At 40.5% G+C, this 25,016-nt stretch overlaps 1 protein-coding gene across 1 annotated transcript in view; it reads right to left on the reverse strand.

Moving 5' to 3' along the window:
- Positions 1-25,016, reverse strand: part of LOC149186161 (putative beta-1,3-galactosyltransferase 12) — a 223,857-nt gene that overhangs the window by 120,032 nt on the left and 78,809 nt on the right. Inside the window, exons 2-5 of the mRNA XM_089410921.1 lie at positions 8,599-8,751; positions 8,407-8,489; positions 8,163-8,262; positions 7,865-7,978 (exon numbers count right to left, since the gene is read on the reverse strand). Coding sequence (XP_089267047.1) covers positions 7,865-7,978; positions 8,163-8,262; positions 8,407-8,489; positions 8,599-8,751 — 450 coding nt within the window. The remainder of the gene's footprint in view (positions 1-7,864; positions 7,979-8,162; positions 8,263-8,406; positions 8,490-8,598; positions 8,752-25,016) is intronic.

Consider the following 25,016-nt stretch of genomic DNA (forward strand, 5'->3'; position numbering starts at 1 on the left):
CTTTATATTATACTTTAAGCCCCCATTATGTTTTAAATGGAATCTAGCATGGTTGATCATAATAATGACTAATATCAGCAAATGTGTTTCATCATAATTAAACAAATATCGGAGGGCGGGAGCTGGAAGGAAAATGGCGGACTAGGGTTTCTGACAAACCTTTACACGGCGCAGAGACAGAGCAAGCAGCCTCTCAGGTCCAAGCAGGACTGCTGCCAGTTTAGGATTGGCGCATCTGATAGTTAAAACTGATGAACACTCCGATGGGGGAGGCATCAGCGGCTCCCCCCAAAGACTGCAACAATGAAGACACACTTGAAGACAGAACTAAGAAGCTTTCAAATGAGAATGCAGAGAAGCCAACGGTACGGCCTGCGCAGCAGCAGGAGAAGAACACCCAAGCGGATCTGGAAAACGAAATAGGAAATAACCCTGCAGTATCTGAGCAACTAAAGAAGGCATCGTCGTCCACTTGCAAGCCCATTGCAACAGAACGACCCAAGATTGAGCTCCCCAGTCACAGAATCAATGCACAAATACAATACATGAAAGACCATGCACTGATAGGCAAATTTATAGGCTATTGGCCAACTAAAAAAGCTCTGCAAGGCTGGATTACCTCAAAGTGGAAGCCCAAAGGACATGTTACCCTACAGCTAGGCCCCAAAGGCTTCTTCACAGCCATCTTTAACTACCTTGAAGACAAAAATCGCATCCTAGATGGAGGACCCTATTTCTTTAACGCAACAGGTCTCTATCTACGAGACTGGGTAGAAAGATTTAATCAAGATAAGGAAGACTTCAGTTGGGCGCCAGTTTGGATCCGCATGTACTCTTTACCGCTGGAATACTGGGATGAAGAATCACTTAAAGCCATTGGTAATGAATTAGGCGAGTTCATAAAGACAGCAGAGGAAACAAAGCTTCGTCAGTACACCTCCTATGCTCGTATCTACGTTTACATGAAACTGGGCAAGGCGCTCACAGACTCGGTAAGTCTCCTTCACAATGACTTTGAATGGATACAACCCATAGATTATGAACATGTACCTTTCAGATGCAAGAGGTGCCATGCCCATGGGCACCTATTCCGTGACTGTCCTTTAAACGCTCCTCCTAAATCCACAAACAATGGGGGAAGTCTGATCCGGAAGGGTTTACTAAAGTGGCTAGTAGAAAGAAGCATACCAAGAAACCACCCAAAGCACCAAAAAATGCTACTCCATCATCAGATGTGCCATCCTCAAGCAATAGCTTTGATATTTTGGCAAACCTAGATATGCTTGAATCAGATGCCCCGCGACAGCAAAGACAACCTCTGCTCCATCCACCAAACTTTCTTCTACACCTATTCATAATGAAGCCAGTCAACCATCGAAAGTTAACACCTCTGATCCGCATGCACCAACCACGCAACCATGCTCATAACAAAGCCCTCTGGTCCGATAAAGTAATGGACATTGATAATCTGTTGACACACCCTCTTCAGTCAATACCCCACATGGAGGACAGCAGTCAACAAAGTTTAATGGAAGAAGAACCTGAAAGCTTTGATCAAGGTGATATAGACGTTTTCAGTCTAGAACAAGCTTGTAAGAGTTCGACACAATACCAGATAGGCAACTTGAAAATCTGGAAGTAGTACTATCAAGAGTGCATCAACACAACACACTGGGCATACAACAAGGAGGTAAATGGGACGGGAAACATATCACCAAAGATGGGGAGAAGAGAGGGAGAAAGACAGATCTACAGCGCACCATCCCAATTGGGAAAATGCTAGTGGAGTTCAGAAGATGCTCCAAGTTGACTAAATACGACCGTTCCCTACCTACAGGTCAACCATGAAGCTCATCTCATGGAATGTCAGAGGACTTAACGGTCCAGGGAAATACAGAATGATAAAGAACATGATTCAGCAAGAACAACCACACATTGTATTCATGCAGGAAACAAAATGTAACACTAGAACTTTAGCTTCCATATTATCCAAAGCATGGGCGAGATGTTAGACTGTTATAGTAGATGCAACAGGTGCTTCGGGAGGGCTTGCCATAGCATGGAATACTCAGCACGTCTCCCTAACAGATTTCCATGCTTCACAGCATTTTATTCAAGAAACTTTCCACCTTATCGGAACCAACATACATGGCCACTTGACCAATGTATACTTCCCTCAAGATGCAATGCAAAAGACTACGTTGCTAAAAACGTTGGAAATTCTCAATTCTACAAGAACTTATCCACTCTGGATCACAGGCGGTGACTTCAACATAATCACTCGACTGGAGGAAAAACTTGGAGGCAGAAGAAAGCTGGACAATGAAAGCAATAGCTTCAAAGAATACATTCAAAACAACTAGCTAATTGACTTACCATTTGACAATGGCACTTACACATGGAATAACAAACGGATGGGCTCTCAACAAATCTCCTCCAGGTTGGATAGATATCTAAACTCAGACAACTCTGTCCATTTAGGTGGTGATATATGCGCCTCCATACTCCCTATTGCCGGCTCGGTTCATTGGCCTATTTCCTTGCAATGGAAGAATCCTAGAAATTCAAACAGGAAACCATTTAAATTTGAAGCTTTCTAGCTCACCCACCTTGAGTTCAAAAAAATGGTCAAATCAGCGTCGGAGAGCTTCATTCCCAATGGTGGCTCAACTATGTATAAATTCTAGCAGAGACTGAGGCACATCAAAAGGCAAATCAAGACCTGGAATTACACTACATTCGGCAATATATTTCAAGAGCAAAAAGTCCTCCAGCAAAGTATGAAAGAGCTACAGCAGAAGATCATCACAGGAGGCAGAACAAAGGAACTAGCAAGTCAAGAACAAGTTCTACTAACACAATTAGAAGAAAGAAGGAAACAAGAGGAACTGCTCTAGAAACAAAAGTCAAGAATCAGATGGCTAAAAGAAGGTGAAAGAAATACCAAATTCTTTCATCGCACAACTATTCAAAGAAGAATGAATAATACCATCTCGCATATTCAAAATCCACAGGGAGACAGAATGGAGAAACAGGAAGATATCGAGAAAGAGCTCACTAATCACTTCAAAACAGTACATCAAGAGCCGCCTACAAATAGACAACCTGCAATAAATGAAATACTTCAGCATATTCCCAGAATTATAACTTTTGTTAAGACCGGTCACCCTGACGGAGGTAGAAGAGGCATCAAATCAATTGAAAGCTGGGAAAGCTCCAGGACCTGATGGTTTCACCTCTAACTTTTACCATCACTTCTGGGACTTAATCAAAGTAGAAGTCTGGAATGTGGTAGAAGAATCCCGAGCTATGCATTGGCTACTTCCCTCTCTCAATGTGACATTCATCGCACTTATTCCCAAAGAAGCACAGCCAAGCACTCCGGAGAAGTTCAGGCCCATTGCACTATGCAACGTCATATACAAAATTATCTCGAAAGTAATTGCAAATCGCCTCAAACTGCTCCTCCCTCTTCTCATTTCACCGGAACAATCTGGATATGTTGAAGGACGTCAAATCTTGGACGGCATTATTCTGACTCATGAAACCATCCATTCCTTAAAGAGAAACAAACAGGCAGGTATGCTTCTGAAAATCGATCTCTCTAAAGCCTTTGACAAGCTTAGCTGGTCCTATATAAAACATATGCTGACCGCCTTCGGATTTAGCCCGACCTGGGTTAGATGGTTTATGAATCTAATAACTTCCCCCTTCTGCTTTGTTCTAGTTAATGGTATCCCCTCCAAACCCTACTCCCCTTCCAGAGGAATCTGTCAAGGTGACCCATTATCCCCATTTCTCTTTATTATTATGGCAGAAGGTCTAGGTCATCTTATAAAGCAGGCCGTTCAATCTCATGACCTTAGAGGCATCTCTGTACATGGAACCTCTGCGATCACACATCAACAATTTGTTGATGACAATATGCTTTTTGGACATCCCTCTGTCAGTGAAGCCCGCACCTACAAAGCTCTTTTAGAAACTTTCTCAAAAGCCTCTGGAACCACTATAAATACTGCCAAATCACAAATATTCTTCTTCCATACTCCAGTAGCCACTCAAAGAATCATAGCCAGAATCATTGGATTCTCTCAAGCCAAACTCCCATCTCATTATTTGGGTGCTCCACTGATAGACTCAGCCTTAAAGCATGCCTCCTGGCAACAACTCATTGAGAAAATTGAAAGCCGCCTATCGTCATGGACATACAGAACTCTCAACATGGCAAGCAGGCTCGTCCTAATAAAGGCAGTCCTACAATCCATGCCCCTCTATCTCTTCTCGGTTCTTGCTACGCCGAAATGGGTGCTAAAGAGAATCAAAAATCTGCAACGCAACTTCTTATGGGGATCCACAGGGCAAAACAGAAAATGGGCGTTAGTAAAATGGGACACGGTTTGCACACCTAAAAAGCAGGGAGGTCTAGGATTACGTGACCCGCAACATAGCAACACATTAATGGGAGCACGAATATGGTGGCAATGGGTTTCAAGCCCACAAAAGCCATGGGCACAACTCTAGACTGCAAAATATGCAAACAATCAACCGCAACAAGAGTTGATAAGAATAACTACCACAACCACAAGATCCCTAATCTGGAATGCGACAAAACAACACAGAGAGATCATCCAAAAGCACAGCTTTTAGGAGATACGCGATGGGAGAACCGCGCGTTTCTGACTGGATTCATGGCAACAGAGACCAAAAATTGCAGAACTCCTACCTTGCACAAATCACAATGGAAACAACATCAACCAGACGGACCATGTAGCACAATTCTGGACTCACAGTACCAATCAAGGCTTCAAGCAATGGAAACCTTCTGCACAGATAACACAGCAAGAAATTGAAGCTTATAACTCGGAGCTACACAAAGAACTCACCAGCAGAAGAATCAGATATAATATTGGAAAAGATGTTCTAAGATGTTATAATACACCGAAAGAAGTATACACCACAAAAGAAGCCTACCAGCTGATGCTCCAAACACAGGAACCAGTTGATCCTGCTTGGAATCGCATCTGGACTACAGGGATTTGGCCAAAAATCTCCACTTTCACATGGCTGCTATATCATCAAAGAATTCTCACTTGGGAAAACTTAATCAAAAGAGGATTCCAGGGACCCTCCTACTATCCTAATTGTCAAAATCATAAAGAAACTATTCAGCACCTCATGGATTCCTGCCACATGGCTAACCAACTATGGGAAAAGCTTACTTTCCGATGTCAGCGACCATGCAGAATCCTAGGGGATATAAAGGGCACCATCCGCAACTGGACTCCAGAGCCTTATAACAGCAAAATTCTCAATAAGCTATGGACAATTCTGTCGGGTTTCCTTTTCTGGACAATTTGGAAGGAAAGAAACAAACGCATTTTCAAAAACCAAAGAACTACTTTAAAAATCATATGGATCAACCTATGTCAGAATATTCAGGAAACTCTAGCTCTCCAACACTCGAGCGCTGAGGACTTTCCCACCCAGGCACAAGAACAAAGCATATGGGCAAATTGGAACTTCCAGCTCCAGCAGGTACAACTTGATCCCAACAGACTAAGCACTATCACCAAGCAGCTCTCACATTGGAATCCCCCCCACAGAAAGTGATAAAGCTAAATTTTGATGGTGCCTCCAAGGGCAACCCAGGTAAAGCAGGACATGGTGGCATATTCAGAGACCATGAAGGTTGACCCTTGCTAATATACTTCGGCTGCATTGGTTGGGACATGAACAATTCCACAAAAATGGAAGGATTATGGCAAGGTATGAACTTAGCACACCAACATAATTTTCATCCCATCATAATAGAGGGGGACTCCCAAATTCTAATAAATATGGTCACTCAAATACAACTAGGAAGCACTGCTTCGAGAGTTGCCAAAAGTTGGAGATTAGTGGCCAGGCTTGAACTAATAGAGCAATGGATGAAAAATAGGAGAGCAACCACATTTATTCATGTCAAAAGGGACAACAACAAGGTAGCAGATCTCCTGGAAAATATAGGGGTTGAACAGGATCAAGTCCTACATTATGGCACAATCAACATTCTAAATGACCAATCTCAATTGCAAGCTTGCACTGACCTGGTGCACAAGGACGCCCATCTCTCGGATGCAGGAGACAATTAAGGACAGTGAGGTGGCCGCCAACTGGGTTGGCGTGTGGCGAGACCACATGGCCTCCCGCAGGTTGGCACAGTGGTCCAAAAATGGCATTTACAATCGCCATAAATGCACCTTATGTGAGCGCTGCCTCCAATCTAATAACCGCCATCAACCTCGGCTCAATGCAAACATGAATTCTCAGGAGAATTTCACCTCTGCTCCTGCCTATCCATCCCTGCAACCTCGGCCTCTGCAATGCCTCTGCCCTCATGCAGTGACTGCACCCAGCTCCCACACAACCACAGGGAGATGCTGCAACCTCCTTTGTTGTATTGATTTTGGCTCGGGCATCCACTTCACCCACAGCCTGGATTGTCATTTTATCTTCCCTTTGGCCCTGGTTGCTCATCCCTCTGCTGAACTGTCCGCAAGCTCCACTGTGACACTGCATCCCATTGTGCCCAATTCTGGACGAAATTTGCATCCACCTGCAAACAGCATGGTGCGACACAGGATGCGCAGCCATAGGGGTGGGAACCGAGGGAGCCTAAGTCACCCCCAACGCTCTCCTGCTTCAGATACCACTTCCTCTCTGGCTGAGCAAATCCCAGGTCGTTACCCAAATACGCGCAGTGGAAGAGGTCGCCTCCACTCGGTGGCCTCTGCCTCGCCTCCCAGCAGCTTCCCCTCCATTTCTGCCCCGTCTCCCAGAGGCACTCCACCCACTCCTCAACTGCATTCCCAGAATGCCCAATTCACCTTCCGCTCCGCCCTGAACAAGCCCCTCATCACGGCCACCATAACCATACGCTTTCACAAGGAAGAGCAGAGCTCTGAGGAACAAGCCACCGAGGCTAGTGGACGCATCACTGCAACTAAGGAGCAAGGAACGATGGGAGGTGGCAGCACCAGGGCAATTGGGATATCGAACATTGCTGGTGGTGGGCGCACCACAGCAGGGTGCAGCCACACCAAAGCCAAACCGGAACTAGCTCAGACGAGCATTCAAGGAGCAAGGGAGCGGAGCCAGGAGCAGCAGACCAGATGCACAAGGAAGTGAACGAGGCTCCGCAAACAAACTGGGTAATGGATGAATACTACTGTCTCGTCGAGGAAGAACACCCGGCACTGCAGGCTGGCAACACGGAGACATCGCTGCTGGCAAGTGGCGACATGGAGGAGTACAAATGCTTCATCGTGGAGGAGCACCCTCCGTCGCCGCCACGTCCCTAGCCTGCCACCTCAATGCCATGTGTCAGCCTCTTTGTCTGCCACCTTGCTGCCACTCAGTGTGCCACGCGTCCGCCACATAGTCTGCCACTCAGCATGCCATGTGTCTCAGGTTTTTGGGACTCTGTTTTTTAGCTTTCTGTTTTCAATGGGATTTTGGGGAAAACACTATAAGATTTTCAGCTCTTCAGTTGGTTTTTCTTCTTTTTGGTCTCATTAGATACAATGATACAAAACTGGATGCTTTGTTGGTTTCCCCTGCGTGGGCAGCAAGCTAATTTTCTGAACTTTTTGGTTACGGACTGGTTTCCCTTCTGGGCAGTTCAAATCCAGACTTTTGCTGGTTGATGCCATTCCTCTGGCATGGTTAAGTACAGGCTTCGGCCTCAGTGTATGATATCTTTTTTTCCTTAATAGAATTAGGATAACTTATTAAAAACAAAAAACAAACATCAATTTAGAGACTTGGAGATCAATATAATTAATAAATTGAATTAATTTAGAACTAAAAGATATCGAAATCTTGCCTGTCGTTTCTTGCCACTGCCAATCCTGCTACCACTTCAGCAGAAAGTGCATATATAGGCCCATATGCATGATAAAAATACTCACTCCCTAGCAAGTACGCCGCAGGTTCATACCTGCAGTCAGTATCAAAGCTTCACCTTTTCAACTATGCTGACCTCAGTCTAGACTCTAAATACTGAAAATATATAATATTAATGAAAACAAGCAAACAATATGTGTTACATTATATGCAGAACTTGCAGCCATCTAGACAACAACAGAAGTTATCTGAACTAGAGATTCATAATTTCAATTTACCATTTCAACTTAGGATCGGTGATAACTGGACCTTTTTTCATGCATCCTATGTATGTCCGGGGAGAAGGACGCTCCTTCGCCAGAAGTGTCGCAAGGCGATCTGAGCATTGAAAGAATGTCAACAAATAGATATAAAATTATAACCAAGCAAAGGGGTGCATAAATATAATTTCAAAAAATTATTTCTCAGTAATGCACATAAAAAATTTCAGTTTTTCAGTAAATAGCTCATGCTCAAAGATACCTGGACGCAAGTAGATGTCATCATCGGCTTTAACATAGAAATCAGCATCAAAGAGAGCATACGCAGCTTTGAAGAAAGACAACCTGGAAAATAGAAGAGTCAAATGAGTCATTGTTCATTGCTGAAAAATACTGCTACCATGAAACCAGAATTAAACCTTCAAGATCCTTCCAAACTAACATAGAATCTCACGTTTTATAAGGCAGCTTATGGTATTCTTCCTCAACATCAATAAGCATAAAATCTGTGTATTTCTCCATCTCCTTCTCAAGTTCTGCCATTTTCTGTGCATCTTTTGTTCGACCAATCACAAATCTGAAAGCCAATCCTGTTGCTTGCTCCAAGCTGCAACAGTGTATTCAACTTCACATCAATGATCAAGCACCGTCATGCTAAACTAGCTGAATTCCCAGGAAAGAAAGGAAATAGGTTTAGAAATTTAATTCAATATTTCACAAATGACACAGAATAGCCCACAAAATATAGAAAAGAAAGCCATGTGTTTCAAAGCCATGTCAGAGTAAGCCTATCAAACTATAATGCTCATGCCCATCGCAAGTTTTCTTTTACCAGAAAAGTAATTTATAGTAATGAACCAAAGCTATTAGTAAGGGCAATTTTATGCAAATGAATATAGTCCTGAAGAAAAGAACAAAGGAAAAAATTATATAAATGTCCACAAATGGCAAAAGGTGATCAACAGGACTATAAATAAAATCATATACGATTTCACGAGACAGTGCTAAGGCATCACCAAACTAAGGTAAAATGAAAAACATTAAGGTAATTTTATTAGTGTCCAACAAATGACCACAAATAGATCAATGGAACTGCTAAGTACAATAGTGTTGATTAAGAAGTGGGAGTGCAAAGACCAGTCCTACAATAGCAGAATAAAAGCAGATATAATCTATGCTAAATAACACCTATAGTGTAAGATCAAGGAGCAGAGAACAAAGCAGTATTGCAGATATGTCCAAGTCTTGCTGATAACCAAAACTTCTACGGGGAATGTCTTGCCTACAGGAAGCAGCTCAATGCCCTCTGCTGCTATAGCTTGAGGAAGGAAAGCAGGAGGGAGCACTTCCCTCTACTGAGCCAAAAGTCCCAATATTTGTATCTCTCCTAACCTAAGTCCCCTGACACGGGGATTCGAGTGTCGGATTCGGACACGTTGACCCCCCGGAACAGGACACGTAGGATTTGTTATATATTATTTTATTAAAAATATATATATGTATATATATATATATATATATATATTGAAAATTAGATATTTCTTACACAAATTCTCATTAATGATACAAATTCATTGATTTCAAACATAGATCTTCATCTAGATGTTAGTTTTATTGTTTACAAAGTAAGTTAGTAACATTATAACATGCATAGTACATACAAAATTCAAATATCTGCATAAAGTCTCACAAACCTCATAAACCTTCCCAAACCTCATAAACCCTCACAAACCTCATAAGCCCTCACTCATAAACCCTCACAAACCTCATAAACCCTCACTCATAAACCCTCACAAACCTCATAAACCTCATAAACCCTCACCTTTTTGGGATTCGAATCCCAAAATCGGGACACGACCGGGATTCAATAGTGTCTTGTGAGGACACGTGGTGTCCCACTTTAGGATTCAAATTCCCATCGAATCGTGTCAGATTCATGGGATTCAGACACGTGCCCTGTTTTGGACAAATCCGGTTTCATAGCTCCTAACATATGAGACATGCGGAATGTAATATCCCTAACCCGGAATATTCCTCAAACCCCAGCGAAACGCCAACCAAGTACGTGCAAATGATATAATAACCCAAAAATGACAAAATAGATGTGGTACAGCATATAATAATGTAAACTGGAAATATAAGTAGATACTCAAGAAATGCAGCGTAAAATGCTAAGCCATTTTATTATACTGAGCAATAAGATAAGTACAGGAGGTGATCAGAAAGGTGGCACCTCGACTTGCACAAGGCAAGTGAAGAAATACTCTCAGAATAACAAAGAATGGCCTCTCTGCGTGGATGCTGCCGCTGCTGCTAGAAAACAAATGATGATTTGGGGCTGCTCCCCTCTTCAAAAAAAGTTGAAACTCTCGATTCGGGCTCTACTCAAGAAACCCAGAAAGCTCTCCTGAAATAGCCGACCCCCGAAAATCACCCCCTTGGGGTTCTACGCAGTTCCTCAATGCTCTGCGCTGCCACCGAAGGAAACCCCTCTAAACTCTGCCTGAAACTCTACCAAAAATCCTCCAATAGGCAAGGGCTAGTCCCTGCTCAATCACCCAACATAAATCCTCCTGCAAAACCCCAATCCAAAACTACTGCCAGAAGGAACTATGTCCCTCTCTCAGTGTTGCGCAGTCCTCCAAAACGCTGATGAAACTACTGTTGGAAAGCTGATAACACTACTGCTGAAATGCCAAAGGAAATACCTTGCCCGAGCAGGCACTCAAAGTCCCCCGGGGCTAAGGGTGAGATCTCCGAACGGAGACACTCAATGCACTAAACAGTGTTGCAGACTAGCTAAACAGCTAGCGTGCTTAGAAGTCGAAACGACTAGCTCAAAATGCACATAACTGAATGATCAAAATGAGGGGGCTCCTCTCTCTTTTATAGCCTTTGCCTCTCTCAATCCCAAGGCTCACCTCCTCCTGCGTGATTCCCCTCTTGCCACGTGTTTCTTCCCTCCTGCGCAGTTCCTCCATGTGTCTGCGTGGGCTCATTTTCTGCTTCCCCCTTTGGCCCCCTTGGCTCCCCTTTAAGTCACAACGTTGTGCTACTAGGAAGTGACTTTTTATTCTAAAAGTGAGTTATGTCCCCCTTCCTCACCTTTTATTTACAAATAACTATAGAAGGCAAAAATTGAACAAAATTGAATATTCCAATTAGCCATGGCTAATTAGGAATATTACACGGAAGAAGCTCCTAATTGATGACATGAAAGAGATAGAAGGTCTGAGGTATCAAAACATTTTATAATAATGTTTCAAAGAGCTTCCACAAAAGTGGTGCTCTAAAATGGAAATGAAACACTGCAACTGTCACCATCCTTATATTAGTCCCCGTGAATTCCACACTCTATGCCATAGTCCTGCATCAGTGGCTTTCAGACAAGCTGGATACTCGACACCTCAGGAGCAGATGGCAGCCATTTCTGCCCAGAGTACCAAATGATTGATCACATCTTCACACTCAAAGCCAGTACTGAGGAGGCTTTCCATCACCCTTTGAGAATCTATTGTTGCTTTGTAAACTTCCAGAAAGCCTTTGACACGATCGCAAGAAAGACACTATTCCAAAACCTTTCTGCCATTGACATATCTAAGACCCTCCTCATGACCATTATGAGACTAAACGAGTTAATTTTAGGGTAAAGCAAAGTACCATTTCACTACCTTTCCAACATATCTAAAGTACCATTGGGCTACAGACATGTGGAAGTTGCCCAAAGCCTTCAACCTTATCAAATTCACTTTAATTAAAGGATTAACTAAAGTGAAATTCTTTTTATAAGAAGTGTGTTTAATCTAATGAAATGCAAAGGTTTTTGCATTAATGGATTATATGAATCGTAACCGCTGATCTCAAGTGAGGTGAAATCTAATCTCAACTGTCAATCACTTTGGAGATTAACATTAACGGAGAAAGACACATAATGAGCATAAAACAATTGAGATATTGAGGATCTCGGTGATTGGGTGAATAAGGACTTTCATCCAAGTATTCAAGAGAGACTGATAAAGGACTTTTACTTACAGGAACTCGGTACGAAGGAGAAGAGTGTTACGAATAAAATATATATAAATAATGAGGATAATTGCAATAATGATTAGTTAATGAGTAATTGGTAATTAGTACTGAAGAGGCATGTCTAAATGGGACATGACCTTCCATGAAGAGGCACTGCCTAGTATATAAGCAGGCCCCTCACTCTCAATTGTATCATCATTCTCATTCATACATTTAATATATATTTTGGTATCTCAATGGAGATCTTTATATTCCAAGACTTCTGGAGTATTTAACCTGAAGAACGAACTTTGTTTGCTTCATTTGACATCAGAGCAGTTCGATCCCTTGGCCGCTTCACCACTGGACAAAGCTTGTTCTCCGATCAAAATCTTTGACCGACAAATTAGTCAACTTTGTTGCCATTGAAAATGTTTTGCTATCAGTTTTGGGATTTTCTCCAACTTTTAGGCCTTTGGCCATTAAAAAAAAAAGGGAATAAAAAAAGGGGAAAAAATTGAAGATAAAAAAATTAAAATTAAAATTAAAAGTTAAAAAAAAAAATTAATAATTACATTACCAAAAAAATGAGAGCAGCAAAACAAAAGTGGCAGTCAAGCTACCACCGGGACTTCCGATACGTCCGACAGTCGATCGGCACACTGATCGCACACCACTCGAAACCACAACCACCATTGTTGTTGGTATACACAACCGTCACTCTAGCATTTTTCTTGCTCCCACATAGAGTTGTTGTTGCCTCGACGACATCACCACTACAACACCGCCGCAACGCATAGCGATCGTTGACTATCCGCTAGCCACCTACTTGTATGCAACTCCAGCTATCGATTCCATCCAGTAGACAACGTCCAACGTCTGTTATCCAACCGTCACAAACACCACGTCTACCATTCTATCGTTCCATTCTGTTCGCGTCCTCATTTTTTCAAGCCACATTTTCCAGTATACCATCCACATCGTTGATGTTGTTGCCACTTGTTCGTGACAAGGTAAGACATTGTAATCAAATCCAGAGTTAACAATCAACCACGCCGATCAAACACCGATCGCCCTTGGCCGTGTCATTCCCCAACCGTTGTCTCTCTGTCCTCAGTCATCACTCCGTTGCACCAATTCATTCTTCACATCCACTCCATTCATTATATCACAACTTATATATAAACACTTATATTAAAAATAAGATTTATATATAAGGTTTCAGTGAATTATATATATTGGTATATTATATAATTAGTTGAAAATATTTTTTAAAAATGTATATTTAATTAATATAAATTAATTATATAACTATATATAAATAATATTATTACAAAAAAAGGAATATACAGTAAAGAGGATTATTAAACGAAGAAGTTTTGAAGGAAAAAGAAAGTTGAAGTAAGAAGAGCGAAAGGAAATTCCAAGTCAAAAAAACATAAAAGGAGAATTTAAGGATTCAATACTAGTTGAAGAATAAAGTTTTGTAGGTTTATTAAGGAGAAAATAATATTTTATTATAAAGGAGTTACTTTCAAACCCTAAAGTTCATCCCTCCAAAAAAAAATGGAAACCAACAGTGGAAGATTTCCAAAAACTAAATATAACTATGCCATAGTTTTATTTAGAATTAAAGGGTCTATTGCAAGAAAAGATGTTACTATCGCTATCTCACCAACGGAAGGTAAAATTTATATAAAACCTAAAATCGCAAAGTTCAAACCCTATGGAGCAATCAAGGTGACATTATTTTAGGTTCACCTTGGATGGAAACCCTTCGCTCCTTCATTCAGAATACGAAAAAGAAGTTTTTGACATTTTCTTACAAAAAGAAAAAAAATAACACTACAGGATGTCACCATGAAGCCAAATTCAGTAACACCAGAAGACATCCAAGATATTTCAAGTAATTTTTCAAGAAGGTAAAAAAGTATTACAAAATATGCAAAATGAAATTGACAAAACCACTGCTGATAGAAATGAAGAAGTGTTGCGACTTAAGGATCATAACGAAAAATTACTAACACAAATTAAAAAGCTTAAGAAGGATAAGAAGTCGTTAAAAGACAAGTATTGTATTCAAGAGGAAGTATTGAAGTCGCCAGTCGTAACATTCTCGGTTGAAGATAAAGAAACGAATATCGAACCAGTCAATAGCAAAACTCAAGACGAGGATCAATCAGTTGAAGGAAAAACACACTGACATGTTACAATCTAGATGATGAAAATTTCAAACGAAGATTGTGTACCTAACTCAATAACTGTAGTACCATAAGGAAATAAAAAAATTTCCACACACCTAATAAGGGAAAGTCAAACCAAAAAAGTTCCCTATCGACATCTGAATCATGAGAGTAAACAACTCAACCAAGCTATGTATCGGACCATTCAAAATAAAAACAACAAACTGATGTTCCAAAGAATATTGATATAACCTCAATCCAGTCCTATGATGACAACTCATTACAAAATTCCAGTGATCAAAATATTCCATAGAAGATTAATCTAGAATGGTCTAATCCCTTCTCAGTGCAACAGTTTTGTTTGTCACTTAGAAGATCATATCAACTTGTATCAACGAAGATGACAGTGCTGAGACAAGAAGACATTCGAAAACGAAAAAGAGATCAAGCCTTTTGGCATCAACAAACTTTGAGGACAAAGCTTTTTTGAGGAGGAAGGCAATGTTACAAATAAAATATATATAAATAATATAAATATAAATAATGAGGATAATTGTAATAATGAATAGTTAGTTAGTAATTAGTACTGAAGAGGCATGTCTAAATGTGACATGACCTTCCATGAAGAGGCATTGCCTAGTATATAAGCAGGCCCTCACTCTCAATTGTATCAACATTCTCATTCATACATTTAATATATATTTTGGTATTTCAATGGAGATCTTTATATTCCAAGTCTTCTAGAGTATTTGACCTGAAGAACGAACTTTGTTCCTTCAAAGAGTGCAAAGGAAGAAAACCCAACAGCCAGAAATTGAAGGACAAATTTCTAGGCAGCCATATAGCAAGAAAAGAGGGCAAATAGTATGTCATACAAGCCGTATTTTCGCAGAGTTGCAGGTTGCATTGTACAGCAACAGTTGTGAATCATACAGCAGTCGTTGGTAGCCAAAACGGGGCCACAAGCCATGCAACAGCCACAAGCAGCTAGAGAAAGGTACGTGCACTCAAGGGCAGCAGGAGAAGGGTGTGGATAGGTTACGGGTAGGTCGTACAGGCTGTACGGACAGGAGCAAAAGGGGTTTTCTTCAGTAGATAATTGCCAGGTTTTTTGTTGTAATTGTATTTTTCCTCAATGGGCCATTTTCTGAACAAGGGAGATCTTGTATGCAAAGATATTTAATTTAATGAATATAAGATTTTAAGGGTAGAAATATCTTATGTGCATGTATTAAATTGGTGTTAATTTTCTTCCGCTGAATTTATATTATTTACCAGTTAGAATCCCAACAGTGCATTTTATTCAGTAAGCTGCAATTTAATTAATCCATAGCAAGGAAATTACTTGGAAATAATTTGCTTGTTTGTTGGGGTTAAGGAAATTTAACATGGTATGAAAGCTTACAATCTAAGGGGCACCAGGATACCGATTTCAAGATTGCACATTAGATTAACCAATAATAAGATTGGTTGAAGGCGTACTCTATAGAGGAAGAAAGGGAGGTCATAACAGTCAACTTGTTTGGCAGCAATAACTTTTTTCCTTTTTGTGTGTATTTAAAGGACCAAACATCGATCCACAACAGTTTGCAGAAAATCTATTAGATCTATAAGGAGATCTCAACAAATCTATAAACTAGCAGCGGTAAAACTCTTGTGGTTGCTTGAATGAATAAGCACACAATAGATTTTGGTACTGTTGCTGCACAAACTAGCAGGCCTTGTAAAGAGGCAAAAGCTAGAGGGCACAACAACACTTGGAACAGAGACCCACTATCACCACAGTCTAAGTCCCCTACTCTTCTCGGATTTTCACCGATAGGAGGAGTCCCAGTAATACTCACTTGTGATAGAAGTACACCTATGATAGGTTTGAAGTGAGGGAAGGTGGCTCATTCAATGGAAGGGTTCAACGAAGCATGAGCTTTGGGAGAAGCTACATGAAAAACCCCTTTGAAAGATGGCTACACGAGACCTAGGGTTGAGATATATGACGAGATATGAGTGCATCCAAGGTCAAGGTAGATAAGAGGGGAGGAAATGTGAGATTTACTTCAACAAGTATTAAAGCACATACCTTCAATGAATCCCCAAGTTGAAGGATTAGATTCTAGGGTTCCCACTTGTTAGGTCCCTATACTACTAGTGTAGACCCTTATTGTTATTAGTGCAACCCCTTTATTGTATTGTTGTGCCCATGTAGTCCCCATATTGTTACTATGAGCCCCATAGAAGTCCACTATTGTTATTGTTGTGCCCTTACAATATTATTGTTATGTAGGCTCGGGATTCTATTGTGACCCCTAAGACTCCTATATATAGAAAGGAGGTCTTGTCATCTGTATCATCGAATAATTGTTCATTTGTGTAATGTATAGGAGGTTGCTCCTTCGAAGAGGCTCATTTTGAAGTCGTTGATCTATCTCTTATTCTATTTTGTGAAATGGTTGCATAATGTTTGGAATCAGAGCTTTGGATTCTAGGGTTTCGCTACTTCAAACATGTCATCATGGCATTTTCGCTATAACTTTTTTTCTATGAAGGTTCAGAAGCTAAAATTAAAACCCATTTGAGCCGAAATCTTGGTGAACCTCGTGTACGAATTTCAGATCTTGTCTTGCTATATTTTCAGAGATATGATCGAGGAAGTTAGGGTTTTTGCAGGCTCCAGAATTCGATCTGAAACAGGTGACCTTGGGAAACTTGTCATACCAAAAGTTCATAGAAATAAACTTGGTGCAAGGAGTCATAAGTGTATCTTCTTGGGGTATTCAAATACCTCCAAAGCATACAGTCTTTATGATGAAGTTAATAAAAAGTTTGTTGTATTAGAGATGTAATCTTTCTTGAATCTTCCAAAGCTGACAATGTTGTTGAGCGACAACTTGATCGCTTGAAAATATTCGGAAATGCAAAATCATTTCAAGAATTTGATAATCAGATTCCACATCTTGAAGGGGGGGATTCCTATACTGGATCAATCTGTGGAATCTTCTTCTGAAGCACTCTCTCCCCTGCATGAAACTCCAACAATTGATGATACTTTGAGTGATGTGATTGATAGAATTGGGAGACTCAATCTTGATTCAGTCCCAACTCAATCAACTAAGCAGCATGGACCATCTCAAAAAGATCCCCCAAAGTGGCTAACAAAGAACTTGAAAGTGTTCATCCTGATGAGGTTGGAAAGACAGGAACAAGAAATTCAACCAAACAAAATGGAGGTGATGTAGATGATTCTAATTCACCTGTTGATATGGATGTTTCTTATTATTGTGAACTGAATTTGTCTACAGATTTTAAACCAACTTCCTTCAAAGAAGTCGCTTCTCATGATGAATGGAAAGAAGCGATGCAAAGGGAGTATGATGCCTTAATAAAGAATGGTGCTTGGAAGCTGGTTGATCCTCCATTGGGAGCCAAACCAATTCGCTGCAAGTGGGTCTACAAGAACAAGTATAAAGCTGATGGCTCACTTGACAAGCACAAAGCCAGGCTTTTAGCAAAAGGTTTTGCACAAAAGGAAGGGGTCGATTATGAGGAGACTTTTGCCTCCACAACAAAATGGGCTACCATCCGGACACTCTTTGCCTTAGCAGCACAGAACGGTTGGAAAGTTTATCAAATGGATGTAAAAACTGTTTTCTTAAATGGAGATCTAAAAGAGAATGTTTTTACGTCCCAGCCTGAAGGATTTGTTGTGAAAGGACATGAACATAAAGTATGCAAACTCGTGAAATCCTTGTATGGTCTCAACCAAGCACCGCAAGCCTGGTATGAAAAGTTAACTGAGCATATTCTGAAACTCAACTTCAAACATTATGATCTTGATGATGCAACTTTGTTTGTCAAGAAAGTTGGCAAAACAATTGTATATCTTGTGGTATATGTAGATGATCTTTTGATGACAGGGAACAATGAGAGCTACATTGCATCCATAAAGAAGGAATTGAGGAAAGGTTTTGAAATCACTGATTTGGGCTATGTTCATTACTATCTTCGTATTGAAGTAACACAACATCCGAAGTCTATATTACTTTCTCAAAAAAAGTACATTGGAGATCTATTGAACAGGTTTGGCATGGCTAAGTGCAATCCTCTAACTACTCCAATGGCACAAAACTTAAAGCTCACATCCATTGAAGGAAAAGAATTTGAGGATGTAACAAAGTATAGATAGCTTGTAGGAATTCTTAACTACCTGACTACTACCAGACCAAAATTTAGTTTGTTGTTGGAATCCTCTCCAGGTTTATGCAAAAGCCTTGTGAGGGACATTGGTCTGCTGCAAAAGAGTTCTAAAGTACTTGAAGGGAACTCAAGACTTTGGACTCAAGTATACACAGGTGGGTGACTTCAGCTTGATTGGATACTCTGATTCAGACTTCGATGGAGACAAAGAAACTGGGGTATCTACTTCTGGTTATGTTATGAGTCTTGGATCAAGAGTTGTCTCCTAGAGATCATGCAAACAATCAGTTCTAGCATATTCCACAATAGAGGCAGAATATGTGGCAGCAGCTGAGGCAACAAAAAATAGTGTGGCTCAAGAAAATTCTGGAAGATTTGTAGGTAAAACAAGTACATTCAACTCCACTCATGATTGGCAACACCTTTGCAATAAAGTTGGCCAAGAACCCAAAGTTCCATGATCGAACGAAGCACATCAATACAAAATACCATCTGATTCGACATCATGTTGAGGCCAAGACAATCCATCTACACCATTGTTCCACTAATGAGCAGATTGCAGACATCTTCACCAAAGTGCTTGGAAGAGAAAAGCTTGAAAGATTCAGAACGATACTTGGACTCACCAACATCCCTTCAAATTAAAGGGGGAATGTTGACACCTAATCATGGGGATTGGGTGAACACTTGTAAATAATGTAAATAATAAATAATGGAAAAGGAAGAGTCATCGGGAGGTGAAACCCAAGAGTCACTCCCTCATGTATATAACCATGAACAATCTTAATGAATAAACACAGTTCATTTGAGGAGTTACCTCCTGGCTTGACATTTCGTAAGAAGTGATAGAAAGAGGACGGACAATAGTTTGTTGGGTATCGTTTTCAGGGTTGAAGGTCAAAACAGTGACACGTGGCACTTCGTACAAGTTCGCTCTACTGAACGAGTTTATAATCTGGTCATTGTGGGAGATTGGGCATAACTCTTTCTCGGAGAATTCAATCTCGATCAGAGTTGTGGGGTTGGAAAGAGGACTCAAAGGGCTACCACAGGACAAAATTTCAGACCTTAGAGATTTGAAATTACAAAGATACAACAAATTCAATATCGAGCTCTTACAAAGCGAAGAAAAGTGTGTATGTGTTTTTTTTATTTTTAAATTGCTTAACTTTTGTTTGAAAAATCAGTTTGAAGTGATTCAAAGGGCATAGTGAAGCATATATATCATTGTTTGATTTCAAAATGACTCGAAGCAAGAAAATAGAAACACCTAGAAAGAAACCCGAAAGCTCTACCATGACACATGAAAAAGAGGAAGAAATGCAACATGATATATCAAAATTACGAGACCAAGTGCAACAAATTTCGCTTTCACAAAAAGTAACATAAGTTAATGAAGCTATGATGAATAAGATCAATGGTATAGAAGCAAAATTGAATGGCAACATGGAAGATTTGAAGAAAGACATGGAAGGTTTGAAGGAAGGTGGGACAAAGTCGCTACAAGAAAGGCTTCCTAATAGCGGTAAGGTAGAGGAGGAAACTCATGATGAGCACACAAAAAAATGTTAATCATGATTTCATAGAACCTAATGTTGGATTGAAGACCCACCATCTTCCAAAGATAGATATGCAGAAGTTTGATGGCAAGGATCCGGTAACATGGATACTAAAGATGGAGCAATATTTTGATCTACATGATGTGCAAAACACACAAAAGGTACGTATTGCATTTTTATATTTAGAACCAAATCAATTTGTATGGTATAGAGGGCTTTGTTCTCGTAAACCACTTGTCACCTAGTCAATTTTCACGGAGGAAATGCTAGCACATTATGAGGATACAAAGAGCAACACCTTCTTTAGCCAATTGATAAATCTCAAACAAAAGGATTCAATAGCAGAGCACATTGAGGACTTCCAAAAATTGAATATCAAAGTAAATGGTATTCCAGAGAAGCATAGTATTGAAGTCTTCATAGGGACTTTAAAAGATAACATCCAACATGAGGTTCGCCTTTGGGAACTTGATTCATTGGAGAAAGCATTCAGGTTGGCAAGAAAAATTGAAAGCAAAATTATGGCAACAAAGAAGCCTACCACTCATAACTATAAAGATGGAAGTGTTGTTGCTGCTAGCCTTCCACAACCTACAAGGTTGACACCACAACAACTGGAAGAAAAAAGAGGAAAAGGGCTTTGTTACAGTTGTGATAGCAAATACACTAAAGGTCATAAGTGTGTTGAGAATAAATTAATTTACATAGATGGGGCAGAGGAGGAAGAAAAGGAACAAGAAACATCAAAAGAACAGGATATACACCAGGAACCAACCCCAGAGAAAGAAGAAATGAATCTAACCATATCTTGTAATGCATTGACAGGAATTATCACTCCTCAAACTCTCAAGATAGAAGGACATATCAAGAAAAAAAGGTAATAGTGTTGATTGATTCGGGTAGTACCCATAATTTTATTCATTGTAAGATAGCCAAGGAATTGAATTGCTTCCTATATCTAGCACCAGAGTGTCAAGTAATGGTTGCAAATGGAGGAACCATAAATTGCTCTGGAAAGTGCCATAATATCAAGCTATCCATGGGAGAATATGTCTTGAATAGTCCAATGCTTTCCATTCCAATGGGTGGTGCTAATGTTGTACTAGGAGTCCAATGGTTACAATCTTTGGGGATGATAGCTTTCAATTTTCAAGAACTTTTCTTGAATTTTTTTGGGAAGGAAAGGAAGTTGAATTAAGGGGTATCGCACGGAAACCATGAAAGATAATCATCTCTAATGGCATGACAAAGCTTCTAAAGAAAGAACAACGAGACATAATTTCACAATTATGTCACTAAAGGTTCAAACAACGAAATCATCTATTTCTCCTGATCTCCAAAAAGTCTTGTACAATCATTCTAAGGTTCAAGCAGTAGAAAATCACATCGAGCATCAACAACAAGTTCTCCAACTCTTAAGAGATAACCTCACTTTGGCGCAGAATCGAATGAAACAAGAAGCAGATCAACATCGCAGTGAAAGGAGTTTTGATGTAGTCAACTGGGTATTTTTATGGCTACAACCATAAATAAATGTCCCTCAAGCAAGCTAAGAAGGATAAAAAATTATCACCAATGTACTATGGTCCTTACACGATGTTGCAAAAGATTGGTACTATGGCATACAAATTGGAGCTTCCTGCATCTTCCCGAGTGCACACAGTTTTCCACGTTTCAGGCTTAAAGAAGGTTATAGGTAACAAGCTCCAATTTCAAACAATATTTTCGGAACTTGACGAGGAAGGAAAAATCATATTGGAACTTGAAGCAGTCACGAAAATAAGAACCCGACAACAACGAAATCGATCAATTTCAGAGTATTTCATCAAGTGGAAGAACTTAACCGCTGAAGATTCTGCATGGGAGGATAAGAATTTTATACAGAAGCATCCAGAACTATTCAAGTGTTGAAGACAACACTTTTTTGAAGGAGAGGGGCATGTTAAGTCCCTATACTACTAGTGTAGACACTTATTGTTATTAGAGCAACCCCCTTATTGTATTGTTGTGCCCATGTAGTCCCCATATTGTTATTGTTGTGCCCCATAGAAGCTCACTATTGTTATTGTTGTCATTTGTATCATCGAAAAATTGTTCATTAGTGTAATGTAAAGGAGGTTGCCCCCTCAAAGAGGCTCATTTTGAAGTCGTTGGCCTATCTCTTATCCTATTTTGTGAGTTGGTTGCATAACACCACTTGATGCAATGGCTAGGCCATCAAATTTCTGGATATTCCACTGTGGGAATTCCACCAAAACTTGAGGGTCACTAGAGGAGACACAAGGGAAGAGTTCTATCCAAATGAAATTCAAAACATCCTCCCCTAATAGATTTTGAACCAAGCCCTAGGGCAGCCTCCTTATCCTTAAGAGGATGAAAAACGAAGGGGAAAGAGATAATTCTTTGAGTGATCATCGAGGATTTAAGATCAGTGCCTAACCATTGGGAGGCTATGGAGTCAAAGATAATTTCATTATTGGCAACTCGCGTTTTTAAGGAGACCTAAAGGAACCAGCTTTGCTACCCCTGATGGAACAGCTTCACAACACCTCTAGATATTTATACTTCAATGACACTTGTAATGGAGTTTCAAGGATGCAAATGCAATAAATCCCTTAGGAACATTCATTCATTCACTATCTATGAATAATACATGCAAAATTTCCCAATAGTTACAATTTTTAGACAATATTTCATCAATTAGGGCACATTAATAACCATGAGACAATATTCCATGCATTAGACATTAACAAAATCAGAAATTCATCAATAAAGAGCACTTACAAGATAGTGAAGAACATATCCATCCATAACAATGCCAAATAGAAGCTCCAAGAAAGATAGTGAAATTATCCAAACATCAAAATTCATCCAAAATCTCCAAAAACCATCCACAAATCGCAAGTCTGAAAATCTCTAATGGTGTATCAAAAATCCCAAGTGTGATGTTTAGAGTGAGACTAGGTCTCTCCTATTTATACAAGAGTTATGAGTTCAAATTATGAAGGACAAAGCCTCTTTACATGCCTAAGATGCTAAGTAACCCACCCATGGTTACAAGCCAACCATGATAGCTCAAAAATTAAATCAAATTTTCCCTCTTAAGCCCACACAAGGCTGACGTCATGCATGAGTGGAGGCCTAGAGGGGTAGCATTGAGGCTTCATGTGCTAAAAATGTGTGAGATGGCCTCAAAAATCATGATGAAGAGGGGGATGCCCTCCATATGCTACAAAACATCTCCAAACCCCTATTTTGGCTTTGTGGGCTCCAAATGGGTCTCATGGGTCTCCAAATGGCTCCAGATCAAGTCAATTCTCTATCAATGAGGGCTAGAAGATGACAAAAGCCCTCCCATGTCTCCCTAGGAAAGACATAACCTCCTCTCGGCCTTGGAACTGTTGATTTTTGGTAGCTTGGGAGGTACTTCAAGCCTGGAGGATCGAGGGTTTGGAGGAAGGAGCTCCACAAGTGGCATTGTGGGCTTGGAACCCAAACTTGGGGTTTTGCACCCATCGATGTTGGGGACAAAACTATGGAGAAATTTCGACATATGACGGATGAGGATGATAGTACTCGTTGAGAGGAATACAACGCAATGAACATCATCGAATTCTGACGTCTACAAGTGAAGATATTAATTTTTATGTGTTATGGTGGGCATGGAGAGACAAAAAGGCAAGTCGGCCTTGTGTTAGAGGTGCCCTTTGGAGGGTTGTTCAATTCCCACATGAAACATATAAATAGAAGCCTTGTGAGACCTCATAGAGACATATCCTAAGTGCATCAATATCAAAGAACACCTCTGCAGTTGGATAACAAGATTAAGGGAGGACGAAGAAGGCTAGGAGCACGAGTTTGGGCTTGTTTTAGTAGTGCGGATTTCTGAGGAACAAGCCCGCACATCTGGGACATGTATAGGAGCAATTGGAACGTGTCTTGACTTGGTTGAAATAGTCCATAAGTGCAGATCCTAAGTCGTTGTCACAGAGGTAAGTTAGTGACTGTTTGTGCATTGTTTAAGTGTGTTAGTACATGTTGTTTGCGTTGCAGATTAGAGAAGTTGCAGCAGCACTTAAGAGGGAGATATGAGTGGGCCAAGAGGCCTAGGAGAGACCCTCTAACCCAGCCGCATTCATCCCTTGAAGGCCGCAGCCTAAACAGACCTTTTCTCCATGAGTTTGGGTAGATTGTGTTGGAAGGTACAGGTATGTTGTAGGGTGTTGTGAGGAGGATCCTCAAGTTCTACTGTTGTGCTTTGGTGCCTAAAATGAACAGCAAGTGAAGCAGCCTAGTTGGAGAAAGGTAAACACAAAGATTGGGCACTAGTGTAGGGTTTTTGGTGTGCCCTAACCAATCAAGTACATGCACAAATCCCAAGGACAAGGAGGCAGCAGCAGGGAGTTGCAAATGTCTTCTTGTTTGATGATTGGATGCTAGAGGATTAGTGTCCTAGAAGAGGAATGTTGGTGAAGTCTGTTGGGATCCAAGAGGAATGGTTGCATAGGTGTTGGATGCCCTAACTAGGAGCAGATGCTACAGCAAGCATTGGACACTCGTGGTTTGTTGGAGGGCAGCATGAGAGTGGACCAAGTGTGAACATGGATTAGGAATTTATGGTCTGCTAGAGGACAGCATGATAGTGCCCAAGTTGGAGTCCTGTGTGCACCACCTTCATAGACTTAGATGGTTGCTAGAGTGGCAGAAGTTGAGATCAAGGTTTGATTAGTCAGAGGAGCAGTTCAGCAACCCTGGATTTGTGTGTGGAGAAGGACTTCTACAGCAAATGATGGGCAGTCCTCCTAGCCCATGTTCATTGTGGGAGATGGACATCTTGCAGTAATAGGTGGCAACCCTTCGTGCCCTGTGTTGGTCTTCATTGGAGCAAAGCACGAAGACCATAGTGGGTTGAAGTCCCTGAGTAACCGAGGAGC

This window comes from Pinus tabuliformis, chromosome 3_1, assembly GCF_031772625.1.
Source record: "Pinus tabuliformis cultivar Carrire ecotype Pingquan chromosome 3_1, CPIR1, whole genome shotgun sequence".
NCBI lineage: Eukaryota > Viridiplantae > Streptophyta > Pinopsida > Pinales > Pinaceae > Pinus > Pinus tabuliformis.